At 37.0% G+C, this 25,712-nt stretch overlaps 1 protein-coding gene across 5 annotated transcripts in view; it reads right to left on the bottom strand.

Moving 5' to 3' along the window:
- Positions 1-6,309: 6,309 nt before the first annotated feature.
- Positions 6,310-25,712, bottom strand: part of rassf3 (Ras association domain family member 3) — a 211,812-nt gene continuing 192,409 nt past the window's right edge. For all 5 annotated transcript variants that reach the window (XM_039770044.1, XM_039770045.1, XM_039770048.1 and 2 more), the window contains 3 exons: positions 18,302-18,566; positions 13,535-13,650; positions 6,310-7,482 (listed from right to left, as the gene is read on the bottom strand). In XM_039770044.1, the coding sequence (XP_039625978.1) occupies positions 7,333-7,482; positions 13,535-13,650; positions 18,302-18,566 (531 nt within the window). In that variant the 3' untranslated portion in view covers positions 6,310-7,332. The remainder of the gene's footprint in view (positions 7,483-13,534; positions 13,651-18,301; positions 18,567-25,712) is intronic.

Here is a 25,712-nt window from a genome sequence, read left to right on the forward strand (position 1 = left end):
CTTTGAAGGGAGAAAACATTTGTTTCTGATTATTGTACAGCAGAGCTCCAGAAGGTGCGGACCTTGTATATATTTTTGCCTTTTTTTTTTTTTTTTCTTTTCCTAAAAATGTCCTTATATTCATTTATCTGTGATGCATGTTCTGTTTACTGGCCTATATTTACTTGGATCTGCTTGATGAACCTTTATATATAAGTGGACAATATTTGCTATTTTCTAGTCCTTCGGAATATTCCCACTGCACAGTGACTTTCTAAAACTTTGTGTTAAGGGTTCACATATATACTTGCTAACCTTTTAGGAACTCTAGGATAATTATCATCTGGTTCCTGGTGATTCATTTTATTTCAGCCTATTTAATCTGAAAGCATTTCTCCCCCCTACAATTTCCAAATCACTCAGTACTTAGGACCTTAGTAGTCACTTTTACCAAAAGGAGGTTATCTACTTCTTCACACGTGATGACCTCAGAAAAATGCTTAGAACATCAGCAATTTCACTGTATTTTTTAATTCTCCTTTACTATTCCTCATGTACTTCGCCCTCCTCTATGACTGGTTTTACTGAAGGAATGTCTTTGGGATATATTTTGCCTTATCTGCTATATTCCTCTATAACTGCCTTTTAGTATCCATAATATCCTATTCATGGATGCGCGCATGTATTCATACTCTACGATTTGTACTGGAGTTGTCTTATACAATCATGGCTGAAATTATGGGCACCTCGGGAATTTTCCCAGAAAATGCACCATTTCTCCCAGAAAATTGTTGCAATTACAAATGTTTTGGTATACACATGTTTATTTCCTTTATGTGCATTGGAACAACACAAAAAAAACAGAGAAAAAAAAAAAAAGACAAATCTGACATCATGTGACACAGAACTCCAAAAATGGGCCGGACAAAAATTATTGGCACCTTTTCAAAATTGTGGGTAAATCGTTTTATTTCAAGCATATGATGCTCGTTTGAACTCACCTGTGGCAAGAAACAGGTGCTGGCAATATAGCAATCACACCTGAAGCCAGTTAAAATGGACAAAAGTTGACTCAACCGTTCTGTTGTGTGTCTGAGTGTGCCACACTAAGCATGGAGAACAGAAAGAAGAGCAGAGAATTGTCTGAGGCCTTGAGAACAAAAATTGTGGAAAAATATCAACAATCTCAAAGCTATAAGTCCATCTCCAGAGATCTTCATGTTCCTTTGTCCACTGTGCGCAACATAATCAAGAAGTTCACAACACATGGCACTGTAGCTAATCTCCCCGGAAGTGGACAGAAGAGAAAAATTGATAAAAGACTGCAACGAAGGATAGTCCGAATGGTGGATAAACAGCCCCAATCAACTTCAAAACATATTCAAGCTGTTCTGCAGACTCAGGGTGCAGTGTCAGCTCAAACTATCCGTAGACATCTGAATGAAATGAAATGCTATGGCAGGAGAGCCAGGAGGACCACACTGCTGACACAGAAACATAAAAAGACAGACTGGAGTTTGCCAAAATGTAGTTGAGGAAGCCAAAATCCTTCTGGGCGAACATCTTGTGGACAGACGTGACCAAGGTAGAATGATGAGCTTTACCAAAAAGCTTTACTGTTTACAGAAAACAGAATGAGGCCTACGAAAAAAAGAACATAGTACCTACAGTCAAACATGGTGGAGGTTTGAAGATGTTTCGGGGATGTTTTGCTGCCTCTGGCACTGGATGCCTTGACTGTGTGCAAGGCATCATGAAATCTGCAGACTAACAAAAGATATTGGGGCGCAATGTAGGGCCCAGTGTCAAAAAGCTTGGTCTGCGTCAGAGGTCATGGGTGTTCTTCCAGCAGGACAATGACCTCAAACATACCTCTAAAAGCACCCAGAAATGGTTAAAGACAAAGTGCTGGAGAGTTCTGAAGTGGCCAGCAATGAGTCCGGATTTAAATCCGATTGAACACTTATGGAAAGATCTCAAAATTGCTGTTGGGAGAAGGCAGCCCTTCAAATCTGAGAGACCTTGAGCAGTTTACAAAAGAAGAGTGGTCGGAAATTCTATTTGAGTGGTGTAACAAGCTTGTTGATGGTTATAGGGAGCGCTTGATTTCAGTTATTTTTTCCAAAGGGCGTGCAACCAAATATTAAGTTGAGGGTGCCAATAATTTTGTCCAGCCTGGTTTTTGAGTTTTGTGTGAAATGAAGTCAGATTTGGCTCCCCTTTTTTGTGTTGTTCCAATGCACATAAAGGAAATAAACGTGTATACCAAAACATCTGTAATTGGAACAATTTTCTGGGAGAAATTGTGCATTTTCTGAGAAAATTCCAGGGGTGGCGATAATTTTGGCCATGACTGTATGCCATAATACAGCTTTTTTTAACTTTTTACTAACCCACTGGAAAGTTTTTTTTGTTTTTTTTTTTTAAATTTCCTGTGAATTCTAAATTTAGATATGCACCTATCCTACATTATATATAAAACCTTCTTAAACCTAAAATCTTGTTCCACCGCTCCTCAACTATCTCCACACTTAAATGCTTATTCCCAGTCCATCCTCTGCAAACTTTGACACATGTGCTCAAAATTTACCATACCATGCAAGTTTAACTTACCAGTTTTGGTCTTTGCATCCTTGCTCTTCCAAAACACTAAGAAATGCATTATATTATGGCCACTTTACCCTAGTGGTTCCGTCACCTCTAAGCAATCAATTATATCCTGATTATTACAAAATACTAAATCTAGACAAGCTTCTCCCCGTATCAGTGCTTTAACATACTGTATTTAAAAGTCTTAAACTCCTGCTTTTATGCTCTATTTACAAGATTACTAGTGAGCAGTAGTAGTATGGTGTCATGCCAAGAAAGAGCACAACCGATGCCATGTTTGCTCTGAGGGTGTTGATGGAGAAGTATGGAGAAGGCCATAAGGAGATGCTTTGCCTCTTTGTGAACCTGAAGAAAGCATAGGACAGGGTGCCTCGAGTGGAGTTGTGGTATGAGGAAGTCCCAACTTCCTGAGTGCCAGAGAAGTATTCAAGAGTTGTACAAGATATGTACGAGGGTAAGTGTGACTGTGGTGAGGTCTGCGGTAGGAGTGACAGATAAATTCAAGGTGGAGGTGGGATTACATCAGGAATTGGCTCTGAGCCCTCTTTTATTTGCAATGGTGATGGACAGGTTAACAAACGAGATTAGACAGGAGTCCCTGTGGACTATGATGTTTGCTGAGGACATTGTGATTTGTAGCGATAGTAGGGAGCAGGTTGAGGAGACTCTGGATAGGTGGAGATATGCTCTAGAGAGGAATTAAGGTCAGTAGGAACAAGACAGAATACATATATGTGTAAATGAGAGGGAGGTCAGTAGAATGGCAAGGATGCAGGGAGCAGAGTTGATGAAAGAGAAGGAGTTTAAATACTTGAGATCAACAGTACAGAGAAGCGGGGATTATGGAAGAGAGGTTAAAAAAAAAAATAAAAGAGTGCAGGCAGGGTGGAATGGATGGAGAAGAGTGTCGGGAGTAATTTGTGACAGATGGTTATCAGGAAGATTGAAAGGGAAGGTCTACAGGACCATAATGAGACCAGCTTTGTTATATGGGTTGGACCTGGTGGCACTGATGAGAAAGCAGGAGACAGAGCTAGAGGTGGCAGAGTTAAAGATGCTAAGATTTGTATTGGGCGTGACAAGTCTGGATACGATTAGAAGTACGTACATTAAAGGGTCGGCTCAGGTTGGACATTTGATAAAGTCAGAGAGGAAACATGTGGAGAGGAGAGATGCTGGATATATTGGGAAAAGGAAGTTAAGGATAGAGCCGACAGGCAAGAGGAAAAGAGGAAGACCTAAGAGAAGGTTTATGGATGTGGTGAGAGAGGACATGCAGATGTGACACAGCAAGATGTAGAGGACAGAAAGATATGGAAAAAGATGATCTGCTGTGGCAACCCCTAATGGGAGCAGCCAAAAGAAGAACAAGATTATATAAAGAGTGACTGAGCTGATTCAAACTACTGTAGGCTAGAAAGCTTGACATGCATCAAAGGTAAATGGATTAAGGGAAAGATCAAATGTCACATTTTCAAGAACAGGTGTATTACTAAAAAGTCGACATAGGGTCAGATGGTGTTTCACCAATATACTTCAATTCTATGGGGAAGCATCAAAAGCATGTTTAGAGAGTGGCATATTTATTTTCAGAAAGCTGTTGATTTGGTTTGAGTCCATATGAAGGGCTATTGATCAAACAAAATGTAGGAATTCAGGGCACAGTGAGCAGGCAGGAACAAAATTAACTTAAGGTGTAAGGAACTTTTTCAGAATTAAATGATGGTAAAACTGATGTTCCTCAAGGCTGAGTACTAGGGCACCATTAGCTAATTTCATTTTAAACACATTTTGTTTTAAAGCAAGTAGTGTGGTGGAGGGTAGTATTTAAAGTTGAGATTTAAAGGTCTCTAATGTTTGAGAAATTAGGTTAACAGGTTGGCAAGTTTGTTGCTAAATAGGATTGCGTCAAAATTGTTCAATGTTCTAACATACAATTCTGTGACACTAATGGCAATATGATAAAATAAGAACACAGATACATATTAAAACATTTAACACTGAAATGTCTATATCTACCAAAAGTTGAGATGTGGGAATTAAACTAGAGCCAAGGCCAATGGACAGAAAAGTCAAAGTGCTGAAAAACCAACATGTTACATAGCCATAGCCCTTAAGCTTATGATAATTTCATTATCTAATACTGTATCTGTTTAGTCATTGCAGGTGGTCAGAGATTTCAGAGGCAAATTTGTCCCTGTGATTTAAGGAAAAAAAGCAAAAAAAAGGCAAAGTAAATGATCTATAAACTCATCAACCCCAAATAAAAATTTAATTTGCAAAGTCTTGACTTAATAAAAACCACATCGGCCGAATTGAAAATTTCACATTTTACACTGTTCTCAAGTTTAATAAGTGCACACAAAGCTTTCTGAAGGGATGGTGGAACAAGCTGTCACCTTTGGTTCATGATACATGTCAGCACCCATAACAATTTGGTTAATCTTTTGCAGCTGATTAACATTTGCTACTGAAGTAACCCTATTGTCCTTTTGTGTAACATCAAGACATTTGAGGAAAACTTGGAAGTCGCACAGAGTTGTTTTATTGAATGTCTTAAACTTAACATTTTATGAAAGAACACTGGATTCAGGAACTTCTCAAAAATTTAAAGCTTTTTTGGATTGTCATAAAATCAAAAAAACATTGTAAATAAATCAATAGTTACTATGCATTTCAACAATTTAAGTATTTTAACAAGCCTTCTAACAGAATTTTTTACACAACTGATATTTTAATACCCAATAGCGTAATACTTTCTAAACAAAGCGAGATAAAATATACAAAAAATTAAAACGTGCATATACATTATATCAGTGTGCAATATTTTTCAAACTATTAGAAAATAGAAATAAAAGGGGTTTAAAAGTATGATAGGCAAATAAACCCAAATTTGGCAAATGCAATCTGTTTAGAACTATTTTATCAGCTATTGAGACTATTTTATCTAACCAGAACTGAAAAATATTAAGTAAAAGGCAAATTGCTTTTAAAATATACATTTGATGCATAAGTTACAAAAGAGCTGAAATTCTTTACAATTAAAAAAATAAATATTTAACTGGCCATTTTGCAACATACTGAAAACATTAAATTACTGAAGAAAGAAAAAAACAAAAACAAACACAAAAAACCCAAACCCTGAGGCACTAACTACTAAAAGAACTATTCAGACTACATGCAATTAACATTTCACTCACTGTTACTCAAAACACATTTTTATTCAATCAGGAGTAAAATAACCTTGATAAAATTCATTTTTCAACTATACAAATTTAGCCCTTTCTTTATATATGGCAATAAAATAAACAATTTCCCAAAAAGGTCCAAAAATGTATTTAGATTTCAAAAAAGCAGCTCTCTTATAAAACTCTTCAAACATCACTTTAAAGTGTGACAAATCAGATAACAGAAATGCAGCTTCTCCAACAGATTGTCATCTTAATTATTTTAAACTCTTCACAGTAAATCAGTAAAGTCAATTTTGTTTCTTTGGTTAGGCTAAAACATTTTAAAACAAAACAAAAAAAACCCAACCTTAAAAAATAAATAAACCACTCAAACCTAACCTTAATACAGTTCAATTTATAAAGGAAATAAAATGTTTCTGCATAAAACAAACTGATACATTACCAAAAAAAAAAAAAAGTCAATATACAAAAACAAAATCCCTGAACTGTGTAGTAAAGTGCCAGTATTTAGTCTACAAATTATGTGTTGTTTTTTTTTTTAAACTTAGATATAGCCAATGACTGTGCTACAGTACAAATAACTGGATGTTGCGCTTTGACCAGTCATTCACCACTGGATTACAGTATATCAAATAAAGTTACATTGCAATTCTACACATTCAGAACATTCTACCATGCAGGCACTTCCTCTATTATGGCTCTGCAGAGAAGTCCATATGAAAATGCAGAAAAATAGCATTTAGCCAAGTAAATCTGTATGTAAATTGCCCTCAGTCTTATTCGAACAAACCTTTTTTTTTAACCAAAAACAAGTATAAGATGTTACAGTAGTTTTCCAGTAGATGGTTTTTTGCCCCCCTAACACTCCACTTGATGGCTTCAAAGAGGTACTGCAGTTTAGCAGTACAGATGTTACTAAGAAAACTACAATACAGTACTAATAAAACACGCTAAAACAGTATACAATTAATATAAAAACTTAAGTATATTGAGTTGTGTATGCAAGTATTCGATTCTAAAATAAATCACTACTTTAATTCCATTTTTCCTTTCACCATTTACAGTCCAAATCAAGCAACTTTAACATACTCAAACCTTTTATTTCAAAAAACATTCAATTGTACCACCTCCTTGACAGTTACTGCTAGCAACGTCTACCATACTATAATCCTGACCAAACTTCTACAAAAGCGCAGTTTACTCTTCACAAAATTCCTGAACATTATTTCAAAAAATAAGACAATATTCCTCTCCATCGCCATGACTGTAAAGTAGTAAATGATCATCTTAACTTAAAACATATTTACAGTACTTAATGCTCACAAAGTATGATTAACTTAAAATAGGGGGTTCAAAATTTTTTTCTTCTGAATATTTCACAGGTTGAACAAAAATAAATCAAATTATCAAAAACAGGAAAGACCTAATGCATTATCTGAAGACACTGGTGGAGTAAAAGGACTGCTCAAGCTGGAAGCACTGGGTTTTTAAGTCCTGAAGTCTGATTTCTGAGAAGCAACTTTATAAACATGCTTCAGTTTTTGGAACCATGTTACCCAGGAGTCCTTTGCCCTTGCAAGGCCTCTTCTAGCTTCTGCCTGTATGTGGCATAACGCCTTTTTAACAGCTGCAGGTGCTCCTCCTCTTCTCTGTTCAGTATTTGAATAAAGTTCTGAAGCTCTGGAACAGAAAAGGAATCCCACTGGGATACACAATGGGCAAGTGTTAGCAGAGGGTAGATGCCAAATAGCAAAACAAGCAGAAATAAGAAATTAACAGGTGCATTGTCCAGCAAATTAAAGTGATGGTCATGCAGCTACACTGAAACATCTATTAAGAGAAGTAGGTCATTAGTTGAAAAGTGCATCTAGTGGAAGAACAGCTTTAATTCAAATTGTTTCATTTGCTGGTATATGTAATACAGTAGTAGATCAATATATTTAACAAGTTTTGGAGAAGAAACAAACCCTAGTTTCTATGCAAATGCCATTAAACTAGAAATCCCTGAAAAAAAGATAATGGAAGTTAAATAATAATTATCATGCCTTATATCCATCCACTCAAGTATCAAACCAATTTATTTTACAACCACCTGATAAACAGACTGAGAAAGGTTTATTTACAAAACATTTAAGATAGAAGTTTCCCATTATAATTTACATTGCTAATGTGACATTAGAGGATGATGGAATACAAGAAATATTGATTTCAAACTGAGATTTTTCTATCAAATAAATTAAAAGTGGGCATAGAAATCCCAAGCAGAGTTCAAATAATTGTTTCTTCCAAAATCTTGACCATCTAATTTACCACTTTCAATATTAATTTTTCAAATATTTTATCAAACAAGCTCCCACTGTAACATTGATAGGTCTCACAAAAAGTGACGAAATGTTTACTATCATTACCGAACCTTACATGAGACCAGAATGTATCAATAAGGGACTGCAACAGATCAAAGATGAAACTGAAATAATGAAATTTATAATGCATAATTGTAGTAAGGCTCAGGACAACTGATGTATGGTGTTGCCCAAATGAAAATTGTACAATGTCCACCAAGATCAAAAGTCTTTGAGCCACAATAGTAAATCTCACTCACTTTACCAAACACTTAGATGGGTCCAGAAATTAAATCACTTACATGAAGCTGCATTTTGTGAGACTGAAGGGGAAGATATTCCAGTTATCAATTACATTAAAAATGTGTCCAGAGCTTTTTTTTTTTGTGAAGGAAAGAGAAAACTGGACAAAACAGTCAGAGTTGGGGACTATATAGATAGCGTTTATTAGTGCAAGTTTATTGATATTGTGGAAATAGGCACAACAAACCAAATGTTCCACTTAACAATGACACTGTTAAGCTCCAAATAATAAAGATTTTGAATGCTGTGCGTCCATGAGAAGGGATTTCCCCAATTGTCCAGTTTGCCTCCTGTACCTCAAAGATTAGGGTCTCAATTTAAACTACAACTTTACAATTGCACATGTCCAGTAAGTTTCTGCCTTGTGTTTAACTAAAGAGTTGTAGGCCATAGCTCCAAAAGTATTAGGATTACTGAAAGCGGGTTATGAAAACTAACACCACTTCACATTTAATTTTCACATACCCTATATGGACACTTCCAGAACATTTTATCTGAAATACAATGATATGCTAAAACAACTTCTACTTTTAATTCTGAATTATTTCTGATACACTACCCTAGAGTAACTCCAGTTGGTTCCACAGCATCCCTTACCCATTTTTTTTTTTTTATGAACATTAAAATTCTAGCCATAACATTTTTTGCAAATGGTCATTTCTTCCTTCCTCAAAAGAAAAGCATAAACCTGTGATAAAAATTATTTCCAGGTACATACAGTAGCTACAAAACATTGAAGGCATGTTTTCTGAAAGCAAAACCTCTGCTGCTTTAAAGCAGACGTATATTCACTAAGTTTTGGGGCTTTTGTTTGACATTTATTCTGATACCCTATACTAGGATGCTGGAGATGTGCATTTTATTAATTTAGTTTTCAGGGTAAATGAATGTATGCCATAATTGCGGGCAACAGCATGTGGTTTAAAATATAGTATGCCACTTTAGTTTCACTATTGTACTGTTATTCTAATGTTTGTGCCATCACCATTGCAAGTGCAGATCTATAAGGAAAAGGCAAAATTGCTTATTTGGCTGATATTTTATCTGAGGAAACTTAGAACCTTTGAAACAATTTTTTAAATTGTGTTTCCAATCTGATCACAGGCAGGTGACGTGGTTGGTCTCACATTTTCACTAGTAGGATTTGAACCCACAGCCTCTGGATTTGAAGTCCAAATTAAGCAAATATATCACACTTTCTGCTAGAATGTTATACTAAAATGATGCTTTCCTTTAACAGGGTTAAATAGATCAGATATAAAATGATTCCTCAAGAGGAACAGTAACTTGGGGTAAATTACTCTAACACTCCTGCTTATAGCAATTCTGGGATGCGAATATTTCAATTAGAAATTATTCCAGTTTCTGTTTGTAAAGTAAATGTTGCATTCTCATTGATTTCCCCCATTTAGATTAATTGTAGGTACTATTGTGTTTTAACCGAGCCGTATGCACAAACCTGTGTGTTTCTTCGTGCCGGTCCCAAGCCCGGATAAATGGGGAGGGTTATGTCAGGAATAATAATAATAATTCTTTGCATTTATATAGCACTTTTCTCACTACTTAAAGCACTTGGCAATTGCAGGTTAAGGGCCTTGCTCAAGGCCCCAACAGAGCAGAGTCCTTTTTAGCATTTACAGGACTTGAACTGGCAACCTGCCGATTGCCAGTGCAGATCCATAGCCTCAGAACCACCACTCCACCTAGGAAGGGCATCCAGTGTAAAATTTTGCCAAATCAATATGCCCCAGGTTAACAATGATCGCCACCAGTACTGTTAGCCAACAGGGTGCTGGCGGAAATTGGGCGACTGTTGGCCGATGAAGGAGAAGAACAGAGGGGAGATGTGTTCTGAGGCAGGAGGAAAGTAAAGAGAGTAGAACTGGGGGTAGGAACTTTGAATGTTGGCAGTATGACTGGCAAGGGGAAAGAGTTAGCCGATATGATGGAGAGAAGGAAGGTCGATATATTGTGTGTGCAAGAGACTAAATGGAAGGGGAGTAATGCCAGGTGAATCGGAGGTGGATTCAAATTGTTCTATCATGGTGTGGCTGGGAGGAGAAATGGGGTAGGAGTTATTCTGAAGGAACAATATGTCAAGAGAGTTTTGGAGGAGAGAAAAAAAAAAAAAAGTGTCAGGCAGAGTAATGATTACGAAGCTAGAAATTGGAGATGTGATGATGAATGTTGTTAGTGCATATGCACTGCAAGTTGGGTGTGCAATGGGCGAGAAAGAAGACTTTTGGAGTGAGTTGGATGAAGTGATGAACAGTGTACCCAAGGGACAGAAAATGGTAATTGGAGCAGATTTCAATGGGCATGTTGGTGAAGGGAACAGTGGAGACGAGGAGGTGATGGGTAGGTATTGGGTCAAGGAGAGGAATGAAGGTCAGAGGATAGTGGATTTTGCCAAAAGGATGGACATGGCTGTGGTGAATAAGTATTTTAAAAAGAGGGAGGAACATAGGGTTACGTACAAGAGTGGAGGAAGATGCACACAGGTGTATTACATCCTATGCAGAAGCCTATGAAGAGATGATCTGAAGGAGACTGAAGACTGCAAAGTGGTGGCAGGGGAAAGTGTAGTTAAGCAGCATAGGATGGTGGTCTGAAGGATGACGCTGGAGATCAAGAAGAGGAACAGAGTGAGGGCAGAGCCAAGGATCAAATGGTGGAAATTGAAAAATGAAGACTGTAAGGTTGAGTTTAGGCAGGAGGCAAGACAGGAACTGGATGGCAGTGAAGAGTTACCAGACAGCACAGAAATTACAGCAGATGTAGTAAGGGTGACAGCAAAAAGGGTGCTTGGCGTGACATCTGGAAAGAGGAAGGAGGAAAAGGAAACCTGGTGGTGGAATGAGGAAATACAGGAGAATATACAGAGGAAGAGGATGGCAAAGAAGAAGTGGGATAGTCCGAGATGTAGAAAGTAGACAAGAGTACAAGGAGGTAAGGCGCAAGGTGAAGAGAGAGGTGGTGAAGACTAAAGAAAAGGCGTATGAAGAGTTGTAAGAGGTTGTACAATAAGGAGGGAGAAAAGGACCTGTACCAATTGGCTAGACAGAGGGACCAAGCTGGGAAAGATGTGCAGCAGGCTAGGGTGATAAAGAATAAAAATGGAAATATACTCACAAACGAGGAGAGAGTGTGTTGAGCAGATGGAAAGAGTACTTTGAGAGGCTGATGAATGAAAGGCCATTGGTCCACATGACATACCTATGGAAGCATGGAGGTGTTCAAGAGAGATGGCAGTGGAGATTTTAACCAGATTGCTTAATGGAATCATGGAAAGTGAGAGGATGCCTGAGGAGTGGAGAAGAAGTGTACTGGTGGCGATATTTAAGAATAAGGGGGATGTGCAGGACTGCAGTAACTACAGGGGGATAAAACTGATGACCCACAGCATGAAGTTATGGGAAAGAATAGTGGAAGCTAGGTTAAGAAGTGAGGTGATGATTAGTGAGCAGCAGTATGGTTTAATGCCAAGAAAGAGCACCACAGATGCAATGTTTGCTCTGAGGATATTGATGCAGAAGTGTAGAGAAGGACAGAAGGAGTTGCATTGCGTCTTTGTGGACCTGGAGAAAGCATATGACAAGGTGCCTTGAGAGGAGCTGTGGTATCGTATAAGGAAGTCAGGAGTGGCAGAGAAGCACATAAGAGTTGTACAGGATATACACAAGGGAAGTGCGACAGTGGTGAGGTCTGCGGTAGGAGTGATGGATGCATTCAAGTTGGAGGTGGGATTACATCAGGGTTCGGCTCTGAGCCCTTTCTTATTTGCAGTGGTGATGGACAGGTTGACAGACGAAATTAGACAGGAGTCCCTGTGGACTATGATGTTTGCTGATGACATTGTGATCTATAGCAATAGTAGAGAGCAAGTTGAGAAGACACTGGAGAATTGGAGATATGCTCTAGAGGAGAGAGGAATGAAGGTCAGTAGGAACAAGACAGAATACATGTGTGTAAATGAGATAGAGGTCAGTGGAATGGTGAGGATGCAGGGAGTAGAGTTGGTGAAGGTGGATGAGTTTAAATACTTGGGATCAACAGTACAGAATAATGGGGACTGTGGAAGAGAGCTGGGAAGAAAGAAAGGGAGAAGACAGACAGGTATCAGCAAGAGTGAAAGGGAAGGTCTACAGGACGGTAGTGAGACCAGCTATGTTATATGGGTTGGAGATGGTGGCACTCTCCAGAAAGCAGGAGACGTTAAAGATGCTAAGATTTGCTTTGGGTGTGACGAGGATGGATAGGATTAGAAATGAGTACATTAGAGGGACAGCTCAGGTTGCACAGTTGGGAGACAAAGTCAAAGAGGCAAGATTGCGTTGGTATGGACATGTGCAAAGGAGAGATTCTGGGTATATTGGGAGAAAGATGCCAAGGATAGAGCTGCCAGGGAAGAGGAAAAGAGGAAGGCCTAAGCGAAGATTTATGGATGTGGTAAGAGAGGACATGCAGGTTATGGGTGTAACAGAGCAAGATGCAGAGGACAGAAAGATATGGAAGAAGATGATCCGCAGTGGCAACCCCTAACGGGAGCAACCGAAAGAAGAAGTACTATTGTGTTTTAACATTCTAGGTGGACTACAGTAACAAAAGTGCACACATGTTTATGTGGCACCATTTATCCTATAAACAAGCAGAAATCAAACAGATTTACAGAGCTGGATATATGCTATGTAAAGGTATTGATGTATCATTTACTGTAAGAACTTAATTATACTTAATCTGGAAACTTTGAAAATATGCTATGCATTATTTGTACTTAAAATATGGTGAATAATAAGCCAGCTATGCAAAATTCTAACTGAAAGTGGAATCAGACAGTGTCAGATGTCACCAATAACAGAGAAGGTTAAACTCTAAAGTGCTAGAACTGATAAACCAATATTTTACAAGACACTTTTTGCTTTGGACAGTTCAGAACTTGTCCACGGACCCACTAGATACGGTGCAACAGAATCTAATAAATGTTTTACCAAGATAAATGCATATTTTCTTACATACTGTATATCAACAGCATGGTACTGATTATTAACAAGCAAGAAATTTTCGCGTTTATATATTAAGCAAAACCATTTTGAATATTCTAATTCTTACCATTACTTCCCCTGTCTGCTGCTCACGCAGAACAAAGCTCAAAACATTTGTGTCAGGGCCTGCAAGCAATCGTAAAAGCAGAGGATGTTCTCCATCAGACAGTTTGCATGTATACACTAAAGAGGAAAAAACACAACACAATCTTACAAAATAACAATTAAAACAAAATGGACTACAGAAACTAAGGGAAAAATGGAAACTGAAGGTTACGTGAGGAGTAACAAAAATTCCTTCCAGGTTTTGATGAAATCAAGCAAGTTTGGAAGAATATATTAGGGCCACAGAAGAAAAAAAAATGGTCCATTTCATGATTAGAGACAAAATTTCAACATTAACCTTTAAATCTCTACTTTAATGTTATAGTTTTTTTTCGTCATTAATGTATAATGTTGTAAACTCCTTACTAAAAATTGTTTAATTTACTAGAGTGTCTCAAACCCTGTCATAACTAAAGTAGCATGTTAAATTCACTGTATTTTAAGTGCTCCCTGACCCAGTCATTAATCTCTACGTGCTTCTTAAATGGACGTACTCTTGTATAGACAGGAGTCACAGGTAGTGATCGCCATACAGAATACATTAAACTCATGATCTTATAGCTCTCCGTTAGAATACTAAGATTTATACTTGATATCATTTTCACGATGAAAGGCATTGGAGCATGATATTACATTCTGTAGAATTTAACTTTATTTAACTAATTTATATGGTTAATAACGGTGGCACAGCGGTAGAGCTGCTACCTCACAGTAAGCGTTAGATGTTTCTGCCTGGAGTTTGCCTGCTTTCTTCATATGTTTCCTCAGCATACTCTGGTTTCCTTCCAAAGGCATGCCGATTAATGCTTAACTGATGCTAGTGTATGTACAGTTGTGCTTCAAAGTTTGTGAACCCTTTAGAATTTTCTATATTTCTGCAATAATATGACCTAAAACATCATCAGATTTTCACTCAAGTCCTAAAAGTAGATGAGGAAAATAATCGAATATTACATATTTGTGAGTGGCAAAAGTATGCGAACCTCTAGGATTAGCAGTTAGTTTGAAGGTGAAATTAGAGTCAGGTGTTTTCAGTCAATGGGATGACAATCAGGTGTGAGTGGGCACCCTGTGTAATTTAAAGAACAGAGATCTATCAAAGTCTGCTCTTCACAACACATGTTTGTATCATGGCACGAACAAAGGAGACTTCTGAGGATCTCAGAAAAAGAGTTGTTGATGCTCATCAGGCTGGAAAAGGTTACAAAACCATCTCTAAAGAGTTTGGACTCCACCAATTCACAGTCAGATTGTGTACAAAATGGAGGAAATTCAAAACCATTGTTACCCTCCCCAGGAGTGGTCGACCAACAAAGATCACTCCAAGAGCAAGGCGTGTAATATTCAGCAAGGTCACAAAGGACCCCAGGGTAACTTCTAAGCAAGTGAAGGCCTCTCTCACATTGGCTAATGTTCATGTTCATAAGTCCACCATCAGGAGAACACTGAACAACAAAAACATTGCTGCTCGTCTGCAGTTTGCTAAAGATCACATGGACAAACCAGAAGGCTATTGGAAGAATGTTTTGTGGACGGATGAAACCAAACTAGAACTTTTTGGTTTAAATGAAATGTGTTATGTTTGAAGAAAGGAAAACACTGCATTCCAGCATAAGAATTTTATCCCATCTCTGAAACATGGTGGTGGTAGTATCATGGTTTGGGCCTGTTTTGCTGCATCTGGGCCAGGATGGCTTGCCTTCATTGATGGAACAATGAATTCTGAATTATATCAAACAATTCTAAAGGAAAAAGTCTGGACATCTGTCCATGAACTGAATCTCAAGAGAAGGTGGGTCATGCAGCAAGACAACGGCCCTAAGCACACAAGTCGTTCTATCAAAGAACGGTTAAAGAAGAATAAAGTTAATGTTTTGGAATGGCCAAGTCAAAGTCCTGACCTTAATCCAATAGAAACGTTGTGGAAGGATCTGAAGCGAGCAGTTAATGTGAGGAAGCCCACCAACATCCCAGAGTTGAAGCTGTTCTGTACAGAGGAATGGGCTAAAATTCCTCCAAGCCAGTGTGCAGGAATGACCAAAAGTTACCAGAAACATTTAGTTGCAGTTATTGCTGCAAAAGGGGGTCACACCAGACACTGAAAGCAAAGGTTCACATACTTTTGCCAGTCACAAATATGTAATATTCGATAATTTTCCTTAATAAATTAATGACCAAGTATAATATTTTTGTCTCATTTGTTTAACTGGTTTCTCTTTTTTCTACTTTTAGGACTTGAGTGAAAATCTGATGATGTTTAAGGTCATTTATGCAGAAATATAACAAACTCTAAAGGATTCACAAACTTTCAAGCACAACTATATGTGCTTGTACTGCAATGAGCTGGCACCCCCATCCATTGATTGTTAGTGCCTTGTGCTAGATGCTTGCTGAGATGGTTACATCCCTGAATAGATGTATTGAATAATTAAACATATAAAATGACTATATATTCAATGTTCTGAACATTCAGTGTTCTAGCTTTATAGGTTGTTTTACATTAACAAATATGTTTATTGTATGGCGATTGGTTATGTGGAGAAAGTAAATGGAAGGATAGGCATTGGGGGTTTGGGAGGTTTGATAGAGACCATAAGGCTACATTTAAGAAAGCCATTTCAGAAGAACTCAACATTTATTTTTTATATATATATATATGTGTATATATATATATATATACACACACACTGTGTGCACAATTATTAGGCAAGTGAGTATTTTATCATCATTTTTAATGCGTATATTCCAACTCCAAGCTGTATTAACTTGAATGCTTATTGGATTTAAGCACGTCAGGTGATGTGTATTTGTGTAATGAGGGAGGGTGTGGCCTAAGGAGATCAACACCCTATATCAAGGTGTGCAGAATTATTAGGCAGCTAGTTTTCCTCAGGCAAAATGGGCTAAAAAGAGATTTAACTGACTCTGAAAAGTCAAAAATTGTAAAAAGTCTTTCAGAGGGATGCAGCACTTTTGGAATTGCTAAGATATTGGTGTGTGATCACAGAACCATCAAACATTTTGTTGCAAATAGTCAACAGGGTCGCAAGAAAGCGTGTTGAGAACAAAAGACGCAAATTAGCTGCCAAAGATTTGAGAAGAATCAAACGTGAAGCTACCAGGAACCCATTATCCTCCAGTACTTTCATATTCCAGAGCTGCAACCTACCTGGAGTGCCCAGAAGTACAAGGTGTTCAGTGCTCAAAGACATGGCCAAGGTAAGTAGGGCTGAAACCCAACCACCACTGAACAAGAAACATAAGTTGAAACGTCAAAACTGGGCCAAGAAATATCTGAAGACAGATTTTTTTTCAAAGGTTTTATGGACCGATGAGATGAGAGTGACTCTTGATGGACCAGATGGATGGACCTGTGGATCAGTAATGGGCACAGAGCTCCACTCCAACGTGGAGGTGGGGTACTGGTATGAGCTGGTATTTTTAAAGAGGAGCTAGTTGGACCTTTTGCATTGAAGATGAACTCAAAATCAACTCCCAAACCTACTGCCAGTTTTTCAAAGACACTTTCTTCAAACAGTGATACAGGAAAAAGACCATGATTTTTATGCAGGCCAATGCTCCATCACTTGCATCGAAGTTCTCCACTGCGTGGCCAGCCAGTAAAGGCCTTAAAGATGAAGGAATAATGACATAGCCCCCCTTCCTCATCTGACCTAAACCCTATCGAGAACTTGTGGGCACTTCTTAAACGCTAGATTTACGGGGGAGAAAAACAATACACCTCTCTGAAGAGTGTCTGGGAGGCTGTAGTCACTGCTCCACAAAAAGCTGATCGTCAACAGATCAAGAAACTGACAGACTCCATGAATGGAAAGGCTTATGACTGTTATTGGAAAGAAGGGTGGCTATATTGGTCATTGGTTGATTGATTTATTTTTTTTGAAATGTCAGAGATGTTTATTTGTAAATTTTGAGGTGTTTGTTTATTATTCTCACTATAACAGATGAAAATAAACAAGTGAGATGGGAAAATTTTCATTTTTCCTTTAGTTGCATAATAAATCTGCACACTAATAGTTGCCTAATAATTGTGCACACATATGTATTCCCCTGATGATGTTCACACTCACATTTCCGTTGTGAAACATTCAGGTTTCTTAACATTTTGGATTGACTGATAGCACTGTGTTTGTTCCATATTAAAATTAATCCTCAAAAATACAACTTGCCTAATAATTCTGCACTCCCTGTGTGTGTGTGTGTGTGTATATATATATATATATACACATACATACACATATATACATATATACACATATATATATACACACATATATACATATATACACATATACACACACACACATATATATACATATATATATACATATATATATACATATACATATATATACATACACATATACATATACATATACATATACATATACATATACATATACATATACATATATACATATATACATATACATATATATATATATGAGCCTGCACTTTGAGCTACATTTTTTTTGTATGAATATGTGCTATATAAATAAATGTTGATTGATTGATTGTTTGAATTAAACCAGTGGGATACCTATTCATAAATTGTCTCTTGAAGCCTTGTCACACCTACCATAAAGGTTCTCTGCCTTGAATGTACAGCATCTTCTGCATTCACCTTTTAGAGATAGTCGGAATTTAATGGAATTTCCCCTGTGTTTTAGAAAAAGAAAGAAAAAAAAGAGCCAAGTATAATTCTTACCTTGATCATCCTTCTGGCGTTTTTTGTATAGAGCAAATTTAGCAGGATTATCAACCACTGTAAATTTACGGAGAAGTGCCTCAATCACTTCTCGAACAGTATGAATGCTGCTGATGTGAAGAATGTTTGCACTGCCCTTTGGCGTGTAGAAGGCAGTTTCAGTGTTGTTGTTACGCTCATGGCTTCCAGATGTTTCCACTGTAATTGGCCTCTTCAGCTCAATTTGGACTTTGATAAATCCAGTGTATGTTGTCCCATTAGGATTCTGTTTAAAATGAGAACAACAAGGCATTAAAGTAATTAGAACTACACATTATAACCAACTATAATTGTGACCAAGAATGACTAATTAGGAGCTTTAAAATTATTATACATATATGGTCCTTACTCAAATATAATCAAACCGTTTCAACCAGAAAATGCTGGGACAAAACAATTCACTATGAATATTGAAAAGTGATTGGTCAGTAAAAAGGCACAGTTTGTGACATGGCAGCTCTCATAGTATATGGTCAATTTATAATTAAAATTACTCTTAACCAACTTCGGTTTCAGAGTTTGAAGACCAGGTCCACAACCACAGTCTATAGACCTTACAAGCTGAAAAGTTACTGTATATCCATGAACTGCCAAGTTTTTGTACTGGAATATATTCCTAAATATCCACTGAATACACTACAACAGAAACATTAACATCTGCTTTCAGATATATACACCTTTACAGTTTAATAATGATTAATGGTGACTATCCATGTTGCTGCAAATACTGTATCAACAGAATTGCACATCTATTTTAAAACATGGTAAGCCTATATCGTCTAAGGAAATTTTGAACTTTCAATATTTACAACCATGTAAAAAACACATTCACATTTAAATTTATTTTGGTGCTAAATGGAAGTACTTGGTTGGGGTGGGCTAATCAAACACAATTATGCTTACAAAGATTTAGATAACAATACTAGCTATATGATCTGCAACTGAACTTTAGAGCCTATATGCTACATTTCCAAAATGACTGGCAATTTATATGAACACTTTAATGGCTTGCAGTGGAGCAGACAAGTAGTACTTTAATCCTCTGCCAGGTTGGTTGAATCCAATAAATTCAATGAAAGGTTAGAGTACACCAAGTCAAAAAAGTAAGATGCTCATGGCAAAACACACCAACTAGAATTTAAAGGAAAAAAAAACCCACACACCCAAGCCTTATTTTCTGATTACATTAATAGTAGTCCAGTAAAGAAGCTTACCATCATGTTCAAACTGCAGAGAATGGTATAGAATGGTAAGTGTACCTTAGTTTGATTTAATTTACAGTATGCAGACTAAATTTCAACTTTTGCATCATAAATGTTTTTGAAATTTAAAGGTAATTTTAAGTATAGAAATTAAAAATGTGTAGTGCAGCAAATGAATTTTGTTAAAATAAATAAATTCCATTATTTATCTGTTACCTCAACTACAACTGTATTAGATGCCAGACTAACAAGCTGTCTATGGGAGCTGAGAGGTAAAAGTTTATAGTAAATCCTCTAAAACCTGTTTAACATAATAATGGGTAACAAATTTATATAACAGTGTTTATGTTCATTGCCTATCATACGGAATTAATTACACAATGGACATTGTTTTAGCAAACCGTCGATTTGAGATTGAAATGTTGATTCTGCTGCCAACTTAATACTGTTGCTTTTCCAGCCAATCAATACAACCTAAAAAAAAGGTTCACAGTCATCACATGCAATAAAACCACTTCTAAAAGCTCAGTTTATATGGAAATTACTCCCAATAATGAGTAAATGAAATGCAGTTTTAATAATAAATATATTTTACTTGTAGACACCTTTCTAAACACTCAAGGACACCGAACAATAGACAAAACACAGATTATAAACAAAAGTAAAATACAAAAGTTAAAATCAGACAGAGCAATTGTAATCAAAGAGAAAAAACAAACAGTCTTAAACAAATGAGTTTTAAGTTTAGATTTGAAAGGTGAAAATGACTCAATATTTCTAAGCTCAGGTGGTAGTGAGTTCCAAAGCTGGTAAGACGGACGAAGGGACAGTCAAGTGGATGGAGGAAGAGGATCTAAGGGTACGGGAGGGAATGGCAACATGGAGGTCAGACAGATATGAAGGGGCAAGGTTGTGGATAGCCTTAAAAGTAAGTAGGAGAATTCTGAACTGATCTGGAAGCCAATGAAGCTGCTGCAAAACGTGAGTGATATGGTGAATAAAGGGGGTTCTGGTAATGATGCGTGCAGCTGAATTCTGGACAAGTTGAAGCTTAAAGAGATTTGCGAGAAAGACCAAAGAAAAGGGAATTGCAATAATCCAGACGAGAAGTGACAAGGCTATGAACAAGGATAGCAGTGGTGTGGGGAGTGAGGTAGGGGTGAATACGCTTAATGATCCACAAGTGGAAATATGCAGACCGGGAGAGGTTATTGATGTGGGATTGAAAGCAAAGTACGGTCAAGGACAACACCCAGACTCTTAACCTGTGGGGAAGGGGAGACACAGGAATTATCAATAACAAATGAAAAGTGATCAATTATGGATAATGTTAATTTTGTACCAATGAGGAGAACCTCGGTTTTGTCATTATTTAAGAAAATTTGAAGAAAACCAGGATTTGATTTCTTTTGTCGGAGCCTTTCAAGGGTCCGTTTAGTAGCTTCGAACTGCAACTTTTCAAAGTGTGCAGCTCACCTTTGTTGCTTGCTGTGGTTTATAGACCTTCTGTAATTAATGATACCTTCATTTCTGAATTCTCTGATCTCCTGGCTGATATTCTCTCCCATGACAAAGTATTTATTGTTGGTGATTTTAACATTTACATTTGTTGTCAATCGAAACCATTGGTTAATGACTTTTTATCACTATTGGACTCATTTGATTTTATCTAGCGTATTAATACGACAACTTACTCTCTCGCTCACACCCTTGATCTCGTTCTTACATGTGATATTTCAGTTAATATCGATTTATGCAATGTTTTTTATTGATCACTTTTCTATAATGATAGATTTGAATATTACTGTAGATGTCCCTACTACTAATTGTGCTCCACACTGCTCTCGCTTTTTAAATTCTTCTATTATATCTCATTTTAAAGCCATATTCTCTAGTCTTGATGTGCATGTCCAATATGACGGTATCGATGATTCTGTCTTAGAATTTAATTCTTCTTATAAAACGGTTTTAGACTCAATTGCTCTGCTCAAGATATGCTGTAATAAGGGAAGACCTGCTTCCTGGCTAAATGAAACTACGCAATCGCTGCGCCGCGCCTGTCAAACTGCAGAAATTGTGCCCTCATTTTTTAAACATGCTACAGTACGTCCCTGTCTAAAAAAGGCAGAATTAGATACTGGAGTTTTAGCCAATTTTCACCCCATTTCCCACTTGCCATTTTTGGCTAAAATATTAGGAAGAATTGTTTATAATCAATTTGTTGATCACCTTAACTCCAATAATTTCTTTGAGATCTACCAATCTGGCTTTAGGTGTTACGGTGTTGAGATGGCCTGCCTTAAAGTATTCAATGGCATCTCTGTTATTACTGACTCAGGTGGCACTGCAGTCCTTGTCCTCCTTGACCTGTTCACTGCCTTTGACACTATTGACCATGAGATATTGCTGTTGCGGCTTGAACATCTTGTTGGGCTTAAAGGGGCTGTTCTTAACTGGTTCAGGTCATATCTAACTGGCAGACACTTTTCAGTGACTTTAAATTCCTCTTTTTCGTCTACTGCTCCTCTTAAATGTGGTGTTCCTCAGGGATCCATTTTGGGTCCCATTTTGTTCTCTATATACCTTCACCCTATTGGAGCTATTTTTTGGAAATTTAACATTTCTTTTCACTGCTATGCTGATGATACACAGGTTTACCTTATTTACTTGTGTACCACACGGCATTGTGTAAGGCACGCCCCCTAATTTTTACAAAGAAAATCGCGAAAAAACTTTTGCCCCATGTACGACGTGCGTTGTGATTGTATAGGAAGCGTTTAGACAGAGAGAGAGTGAGAGAGAGAGAGAGAGAGCTGTTGAGCGAGAGTGCGAGCAAGCGAGAGAGAGTGTGAGCGAGCCCAAGCAGAAATAGTAAACATTACAGAATTGCATTTCCTCGTGTATGATGCGCACTCGATTTTTATAATGCTGATTTTCAGGAAAAAATGTACGCGTGGTACATGCATAAATACGGTATATTCCCATCTGCAACTCTGCAATGAATCAATTGCACAACTGTCTTTCTGAACTAAGATCCTGAATGGCTAATTTTCTTGATCTGAATCAAAATAAAACAGAGGTGCTTATAGTGGGTCCATTAGCTAAAGCCCAAATTGGTCTTGGACTTCTCGGCTCTGTCTGTCTTTTGCAAACCTCAAGTCCACAATCTTGGTGTTATCTTTGACAGTAACCTCTCTTTTGAGAAACAGGTTAATTCTGTATTCAAGAGTTGCTTTTTCCAGCTTCGTCTATTAGGTAAGATCAAGCCTTTTTAATCTTCTAGGGATCTTGAGAAAGCTACTCATGCTTTTATTTTTTCTCACCTTGATTACTGCAACTCGCTGTATTCTGGGATTAGAAAATCTCTGATACACAGGTTACAGTTGGTCCGGAATGCTGCCGCTCGCTTTATGGTTGGGGCAAGAAAGTCTGATTCTGTTTCTCAAATATTAGCTTCTTTACCCTGGCTGCCTGTCAATTTTCGAATTGATTTTAAAATCTTGTTGCTAGTTTTTAAATCTTTACATGGGCTTGCTTCTGCTCATTTGTCTGAATTTGCGTTTTACACCAGCCATCTAGAGTACTTAGATCTTCTGGTTCAGTTGCCTCTTGTTGTCCCTCGTACCAAGTGTAAAACTAAAGGGGACAGGGCTTTCGTAGCTTCTGTTCCTTGCCTGTGGAACTCTTTACCTCATTACATAAAGGAGTTGTCTACAATTGAACTGTTCAAAACAAGATTAAAAGACCCATTCCTATTCACTTGCATTCTGTGACCTTCAGATGAACTGTTCATACAGATTATTTTGAGATAAATGAGAATGAAGTTGAATAGCCACTATTTTTTCAAGAATTTTGGAAATGAAGGGTAGATTAGAAATGGGACAAAAAGGACTGAAATTAGTCGGATTGGAACCAGTTTTTTTCATTATTGGGGTTATTGCAGTAGTTTTAAAAGACAAAGGAACAGTACCAGTAGTGAGAGAAGAGTGGATTATAGCAGAAATGAGGGGGACCAGAGGGGGTAGGCAGGCTTTAACTAGAACTGTAGGAAGGGGGTCCAGTTTGATAGGTGGATGGCTTAGACTTACAGACAAGATCTGAGATTTCTGAGAAAGTAGAAAGGTGAAAAGAGGAAAATGAGTGAGTTGGTGGGTGAAATTCAAAATGATGTACTGGAGGAATCCATACAGAGAGACTGATTAATCATCTGGAGTTTTTCATTTAAAAAAAAAAAAAAAAAGGACATAAGGGAATTGCAAAATTCAGTTGAGTAAAGGTGAGAAGGTAAAGAATCCTGGGATTGTGTGATATTGTTAAGTTGTGAAAACAATGACTTGGTGTTTCCTTCATTGGAAGAAATAATTAGAGTATAATAGTTAGATGTAGTTTGGGCAATACAGACCTTGTAATAAAGTATATGGTTTTTTGTACATCTCTTTGTTCACAGAGAGTCCAGTTTTTTTATATATCCGTTCGAATTACCGGTTCAGGTGTGAACCAGGGAGCAGAAAAGGAGAAAGAAACAGATCTAGTGTTTAATGGAGTGACAGAGTTAAGAATACCATTAAGTCCAGTGTTATAGTGTGAGACCAGTTCTTCAGGAGTGGATAAATTATCAATGTCCATAAGGGAATCAATACTAGAGGAAAGAGAGTCTAAGTTAATATTAAGAATATTACTGAAAGACATGAGACGGGAAAAGCTTAGTGTTGGAAAGTGAAAGTTTAATATTGAATAAAATAAGAAAATGATCATTTATGGGGAGTTCATCCGCAGTACAATCAAGCGGGGTAACTCCAGAGCAGCAAATCAAATCCAAGATATGTCCTTTGGAATGAGTGGAGAGTTAATTTCCTGGTAGGAGATTAGCCATTTTCTAAACAAAACTAAAATGGTGTGTTAAGGTTCACTTTCCCATTAACACTATTGAAAATTTTATTTATTGGTTACACAAACTAACTTCTACTTTTCTTAGGAAATCGAAAAATCAATTTTTGTTCCAAACACTAATTTTACTTTCATTGCACACTGTGTACTATGGTGCATTTACAGTGTACAACCCTAAATAAAATAAATTTACATGTACACAAACATTCTTCTAAAAACTTCCCTAAAAGGCTTATCTGTGAAGAGTAGTCAATTAAAGAGGAGGTCACATGACCACTGTCCTATCTATTTTCTGCACTGACATGGAAGGATTTTGGTGTTTTAAGCAGTAAGTTTTCATTATATATTCCCATTGCAAGTGAATTTGAGGCAGAAGCATATTAAAAACAAACATACTACATTTCATTATTAACACTATGACTAACACTAACCTGACTTGCTGTTGTGGAATGGAGACATCAATCTCTCTTGTAATTGTAATGTACATTTCTCATTACATAAAGTAACTTTATACCCAGAGCTTGAAATTATTTTTTGAAATTGGAGGTGAGGTGAATATTGCCCCCTTCCCCCTTAAGTTTAACACAGAGAGGGAAATTGTTCAGATTCCTGGGTGAAATAAAGTATGTTGTGGGGGAGGGGTTAGAAAATTTCAGCTTAAAAACCACTTTGATTTTAATATTTCTGGCATTTATTGTTTTTTTTTATACTTTCTGATGTTTACAGTAGTTTATGAAATTGTAGATAAAGTTAGCAGGCAATCATTTAGATAACTTATGTATGCTATTAATTTTAATTTTGCATGTAGAGATTTCCATTCGTGTTTGGCAAAAAACACTTGCTGAGAAAATATTGTATCAGTAGTGTAAATCAAGAAGAAAAAAAAAATCTACAGCATATAAAAATATGAAAAGTATTTTAACTTTCAATCCATACCCTATTGTTCTTTCAAGTATCATTTTCTGCAGCTTTAAGAGAGTTGAGCAACATAAAGCTTTAATTGTGAAAGCTCAATTTAAGAAATTGAGGTATTTAAAATATAAATTAACACATTATTATCTTAGGTGGCATAGTAGAGCAGACTGAGTAGCACTGACAGTTTACTGATCCAACATACTAGGTTCAAATCCAGCAACTGAATGCATATGTAGAGTTTGCATGTTCTCCTAGTGCAGTAGTTCTTTTTTTTTTTTTTGCCAGTGAACAGATTTGCTTTGAGTAAACCATTAACTACTACCAAAACCAAGCAACATTTCTGGAAGAACATAAGTGTATATAAAGCA

Source organism: Polypterus senegalus, chromosome 11, assembly GCF_016835505.1.
Source record: "Polypterus senegalus isolate Bchr_013 chromosome 11, ASM1683550v1, whole genome shotgun sequence".
In the NCBI taxonomy this organism is placed as follows: domain Eukaryota; kingdom Metazoa; phylum Chordata; class Cladistia; order Polypteriformes; family Polypteridae; genus Polypterus; species Polypterus senegalus.